Source organism: Blennius ocellaris (genome assembly GCF_963422515.1).
Source record: "Blennius ocellaris genome assembly, chromosome: 18".
NCBI lineage: Eukaryota > Metazoa > Chordata > Actinopteri > Blenniiformes > Blenniidae > Blennius > Blennius ocellaris.
Genome location: NC_137667.1, coordinates 902,976 through 908,975, shown reverse-complemented (window position 1 = coordinate 908,975; position 6,000 = coordinate 902,976). Strand labels below are relative to the sequence as shown.

At 62.1% G+C, this 6,000-nt stretch overlaps 1 protein-coding gene across 1 annotated transcript in view; it reads left to right on the top strand.

Moving 5' to 3' along the window:
• The window catches only part of LOC308143204 (centrosomal protein of 170 kDa protein B-like), a gene marked incomplete at both ends in the record, with an annotated part of 10,999 nt that extends 9,920 nt beyond the window's left edge, over positions 1-1,079 (top strand). Inside the window, 1 exon segment of the mRNA XM_080513944.1 lies at positions 1,020-1,079. Within this exon segment, the coding sequence (XP_080370070.1) occupies positions 1,020-1,079 (60 nt within the window).
• Between the last annotated feature and the right edge of the window lie 4,921 nt (positions 1,080-6,000).

Genomic DNA, 6,000 nt, shown 5'->3' with positions numbered 1-6,000 from the left:
CTGTTTCGTGCGTAATTCAAAATGGCCGACTTCCTGTTGGGCGTAGAGTCTGGACGTCAGTGGATGGCAGGTGTTTTTTTGTGGCTGTGGAGTCGTTATGAGGAATGAGCATCAAATATACTAACCTGCGCCACTTCTGAAGTCATGATCACGTTTAGGCCGACAGAAATTGGCGAAACATTCAGATCTTTAATAGAACTAAGAACATCAGACCAGGACCAGGACCACATCATGGACCAGAACCACGTTGGGGGGGGGGGGGGGACAGATGCCGTATACACATGTCAGTGGGTAAAACATCCCGCATTACTTAGTTGGTTAAAAAAGAAACGATATCATAAAGTTAAAGACGACAAAATGAACATAATTCAGCTATCAGCTTAGCTTAGCTTAGCTTAGCTTAGTGCAAAGAAGACCGGGAGCACAGGGAAATGTTAGCATAGCTCAGCAGAAACTCCTGCAAACTGGATGCGTGAGAACATGTTAGCATGTCTTCACAGGGACTTAGCTTAGCCTAGCTTAGCTTTGCCTTACCTAAAGACGAGAAGCATGAAAAGCCGTTAGCGCTCGCTGAAGCTCAGCGCTCCGAAACTCCGCCGCCGCCAGAAGAGGAGAGATTTACGGGATCGTCACATTGAGTTGTGGAACCGCGTGAAGGAAACCATGTTCAGGCCTTAACAAGCTAACAAAGCGTTATCTTAACGTAACGATGAGACACGTCGGAAAGCTATTAGCATACTGAGCCTAAATACTAAGCCTAGCTTAGTGCTGACATCGGAGTCCATGATGACCGCTAGCACAATTTTATAGACGAGAAGCACAAGGAAACTTCTGGCTTTTCATGTAGCTTAGCATGTAGTTTAGCATCACAGCTGGGAGCCTAGTTAGCACAAACCCTTTAGCGTAGCTTATCATGCTAGGATGTGATGCTTTCAGTCCTTGTGCTTCACTAAGCTAACAAATTGACTGTGTACCATTTTCACGCTCTGCTAAGCTAGCCCCTGTCGTCACGCTCCAAGTTTAGCAAACAGCCGCCTCAGGCTAACACGTCCCTGTGCTCCGTCTTCATGCTAAGCTAGCAAATGTCCCTGTGTGTCCTGGTGATGTCTTTTCGGTAGCGTGCATGTTTCCGTAGCTGGGGGCTAGCGGAGTTCGACGCTAGCTGGGGGCTAGCCGAGTTCGAGGCTAGCTGGAGGCTAGCGGAGTTCGATGCTAGCTGGAGGCTAGCCGATGGTTCAACGTTGCTTCACCAAATGTGCACTTTTTTAATTTAAGATTATTATTTTTTTCCAGCCATCCAGAATGTAAGGACAGCTCACCTGATTGGCCCTCGGCCGTGATGACATCACGGCCGCGGCTGCAGGTGATTGGTCCCCTGGACTTCCTGTGTTAAACTCATTGGCCTTGAGATGATCGACATGTTTCTTTGTATCAACGTGTAATAAAGAGATTTGATCACGACGCTCCTGTTATTACACACACACACACACACACACACACACACACACACACAGTATGACTAAACAGAAACAGAGACAGTCTCCATGTCACACTATCTGTGTTACATCCTCAGTTATAGGATACTGTGTGTGTGTGTGTGTGTGTGTGTGTGTGTGTGTGTGTCATATTACAGACGGTCTCCAGACGCTCAGTGTGTCGACAGTCGCTGGTTTGAAGGTGGATGAACCTGGAAATCAACCGACTTCATCCAGGTAGAGGAGGTGGGGGTCTGGAGGAGGTGGAGGGTCTGGAGGAGGTGGAGGGGGGGTCAGGAGGAAGTGGGGGGGTCAGGAGGAGGAGGTGGTGGGGGGTCAGGAGGAGGTGGAGGGGGTCAGGAGGAGGAGGTGGTGGGGGGTCTGGAGGAGATGGTGGGGGGGTCAGGAGGAGGTGGAGGGGGTCAGGAGGAGGAGGTGGTGGGGGGTCTGGAGGAGGTGGAGGGGGGGTCAGGTGGTGGTGGGGGGTCTGGAGGAGGTGGTGGTGGGTCAGGAGGAGGTGGTGGGGGGTCAGGAGGAGGTGGAGGGGGTCAGGAGGAGGAGGTGGTGGGGGGTCTGGAGGAGGAGGTGGAGGGGGGTCAGGAGGAGGTGGAGGGGGTCAGGAGGAGGTGGTGGTGGGGGGTCTGGAGGAGATGGTGGGGGTCAGGAGGAGGTGGTGGTGGGGGGTAAGGAGGAGGTGGAGGGGGTCAGGAGGAGGAGGTGGTGGGGGGTCAGGAGGAGGTGGAGGGGGTCAGGAGGAGGTGGTGGTGGGGGGTCTGGAGGAGATGGTGGGGGTCAGGAGGAGGTGGTGGTGGGGGGTAAGGAGGAGGTGGAGGGGGTCAGGAGGAGGAGGTGGTGGGGGGTCAGGAGGAGGTGGAGGGGGTCAGGAGGAGGAGGTGGTGGGGGGTCTGGAGGAGGTGGTGGGGGGTCAGGAGGAGGTGGAGGGGGTCAGGAGGAGGAGGTGGTGGGGGGTCTGGAGGAGGTGGAGGGGGGGTCAGGTGGTGGTGGGGGGTCTGGAGGAGATGGGTGGTCTGGAGGAGGACGTGGTGGGGGGTCAGGAGGAGGAGGTGGAGGGGGGTCAGGAGGAGGAGGTGGGGGGTCTGGAGGAGGAGGTGGAGGGGGGTCAGGAGGAGGAGGTGGGGGGTCTGGAGGGGGGGTCAGGTGGTGGTGGGGGGTCTGGAGGAGGAGGTGGTGGGGGGTCAGGAGGAGGTGGTGGGGGGTCAGGAGGAGGAGGTGGGGGGTCTGGAGGAGGTGGAGGGGGGGTCAGGTGGTGGTGGGGGGTCTGGAGGAGATGGGGGTCTGGAGGAGGAGGTGGTGGGGGGTCTGGAGGAGGTGGAGGGGGGTCAGGAGGAGGTGGAGGGGCGGTCAGGAGGAGGTGGTGGGGGGTCTGGAGGAGATGGTGGGGGGTCTGGAGGTGGTGGGGGGTCTGGAGGAGGAGGTGGTGGGGGGTCTGGAGGAGGTGGAGGGGGGGTCAGGTGGTGGTGGGGGGTCTGGAGGAGATGGGGGGGTCTGGAGGAGGAGGTGGAGGGGGTCAGGAGGAGGAGGTGGTGGGGGGTCTGGAGGAGATGGTGGGGGGTCTGGAGGAGATGGGGGGTCTGGAGGAGGAGGTGGTGGGGGGTCTGGAGGAGGAGGTGGTGGGGGGTCTGGAGGAGGTGGAGGGGGGGTCAGGTGGTGGTGGGGGGTCTGGAGGAGGAGGTGGTGGGGGGTCAGGAGGAGGTGGTGGGGGGTCAGGAGGAGGTGGAGGGGGTCAGGAGGAGGAGGTGGTGGGGGGTCTGGAGGAGGAGGTGGAGGGGGGTCAGGAGGAGGTGGAGGGGGTCAGGAGGAGGTGGTGGTGGGGGGTCTGGAGGAGATGGTGGGGGTCAGGAGGAGGTGGTGGTGGGGGGTAAGGAGGAGGTGGAGGGGGTCAGGAGGAGGAGGTGGTGGGGGGTCAGGAGGAGGTGGAGGGGGTCAGGAGGAGGTGGTGGTGGGGGGTCTGGAGGAGATGGTGGGGGTCAGGAGGAGGTGGTGGTGGGGGGTAAGGAGGAGGTGGAGGGGGTCAGGAGGAGGAGGTGGTGGGGGGTCAGGAGGAGGTGGAGGGGGTCAGGAGGAGGAGGTGGTGGGGGGTCTGGAGGAGGTGGTGGGGGGTCAGGAGGAGGTGGAGGGGGTCAGGAGGAGGAGGTGGTGGGGGGTCTGGAGGAGGTGGAGGGGGGGGTCAGGTGGTGGTGGGGGGTCTGGAGGAGATGGGTGGTCTGGAGGAGGACGTGGTGGGGGGTCTGGAGGAGGAGGTGGAGGGGGGTCAGGAGGAGGAGGTGGGGGGTCTGGAGGAGGAGGTGGAGGGGGGTCAGGAGGAGGAGGTGGGGGGTCTGGAGGGGGGGTCAGGTGGTGGTGGGGGGTCTGGAGGAGGAGGTGGTGGGGGGTCAGGAGGAGGTGGTGGGGGGTCAGGAGGAGGAGGTGGGGGGTCTGGAGGAGGTGGAGGGGGGGTCAGGTGGTGGTGGGGGGTCTGGAGGAGATGGGGGTCTGGAGGAGGAGGTGGTGGGGGGTCTGGAGGAGGTGGAGGGGGGTCAGGAGGAGGTGGAGGGGCGGTCAGGAGGAGGTGGTGGGGGGTCTGGAGGAGATGGTGGGGGGTCTGGAGGTGGTGGGGGGTCTGGAGGAGGAGGTGGTGGGGGGTCTGGAGGAGGTGGAGGGGGGGTCAGGTGGTGGTGGGGGGTCTGGAGGAGGAGGTGGAGGGGGTCAGGAGGAGGAGGTGGTGGGGGGTCTGGAGGAGATGGTGGGGGGTCTGGAGGAGATGGGGGGTCTGGAGGAGGAGGTGGTGGGGGGTCTGGAGGAGGAGGTGGTGGGGGGTCTGGAGGAGGTGGAGGGGGGGTCAGGTGGTGGTGGGGGGTCTGGAGGAGATGGGGGGTCTGGAGGAGGAGGTGGTGGGGGGTCTGGAGGAGGTGGTGGTGGGGGGTCTGGAGGAGGTGGTGGGGGGTCAGGAGGAGGTGGAGGGGGTCAGGAGGAGGAGGTGGTGGGGGGTCTGGAGGAGGTGGTGGTGGGGGGTCTGGAGGAGGTGGAGGGGGTCAGGAGGAGGAGGTGGTGGGGGGTCTGGAGGAGGAGGTGGTGGGGGGTCAGGAGGAGGTGGTGGGGGGTCTGGAGGAGGTGGTGGGGGTCAGGAGGAGGAGGCGGAGGGGGTCAGGAGGAGATGGGGGGTCTGGAGGAGGAGGTGGTGGGGGGTCTGGAGGAGGTGGAGGGGGTCAGGAGGAGGAGGTGGGGGGTCAGGAGGAGGTGGAGGGGGTCAGGAGGAGGAGGTGGTGGGGGGTCTGGAGGAGGAGGTGGTGGGGGGTCAGGAGGAGGTGGTGGGGGGTCTGGAGGAGGTGGAGGGGGTCAGGAGGAGGAGGTGGGGGGGGGGTCTGGAGGAGGAGGTGGTGGGGGGTCTGGAGGAGGTGGAGGGGGGGTCAGGTGGTGGTGGGGGGTCTGGAGGAGATGGGGGGTCTGGAGGAGGAGGTGGTGGGGGGTCAGGAGGAGGAGGTGGAGGGGGGTCAGGAGGAGGAGGTCTTCTGTTGGTCCAGAACCTCCTCCAGAGTCCAGACATGTGGGCCGGTTCTTTGCAGGACTCTCCTGAGGAACATGGACCAGGTGAGGAGCAGCAAGAAGAACCAGAACCGAATGTGGAGGAGGTCTAGACTGAGGTTCTGGAAGATCCAGGACCACAAGGAGGAACTGGACCAGGAGCAGAACTGGGCTGGAGGTCAGAACCACGCTGGAGGTCCTTCAGTAGAACCTCAGAACCAGTAGAACCTTAGACCCAGTAGGACCTCAGAACCAGTAGAACCTTAGACCCAGTAGGACCTCAGAACCAGTAGAACCTTAGACCCAGTAGGACCTCCGGTTCTGTTCCAGGTGGAACTCTGAAGGATTTTGGTGTTTTGTAGATCCTTCAGAGGACCAGGACCAGGACCAGGACCAGGACCTGGAGCAGCTCAGCAGGAGGCTCCTCCTCCGGGAGGACCAGGTCTTTGGTCGGACCTCCTCTGAGGAGGAGCAGGTCTTTGGTCCAGAGACCTCCCCTGAAGAGGACCAGCTCCACAGAGACCTTGAGGCCCTGAGAGACCTGATCCGGACCACCGTCCAGACCACTTTCTTCTCTGCAGACCAGCAGGAGGTCCTGAGGTCCGCCGTGGCCGCCATCCGGCAGCAGGAGGACCAGGACCGGCGCTGGGCCCAGCTTGCTCTGGGTCCATGGGGTCCAGAGGGTCCAGAGGGTCCAGAGAGTCCACCGAGGCGGGTCCCGACGTGGCGTCCTCTGAAGTTCCTCAAGACTCACAACGTGGTCCTGGAGGACCTGGTGGAGTCTCGACTGATGGAGGCCTGCGAGGACCAGACCCCTGGACCAGGTCTGTCCTCGGCCGTCAAGAGACAGGTGAGTCCTCCTCCAGACCACCGGGGTCCCTGCAGGTCCCCCGTGATCCGTCCACATGGTGGGCCCCCGAAGGGGTACGGGGGACCAGGTCCTGGATTATGGCTGAGTCAGAACCATGACGAGGGACAGGGACACGGGGGCCTCTGATTGGAC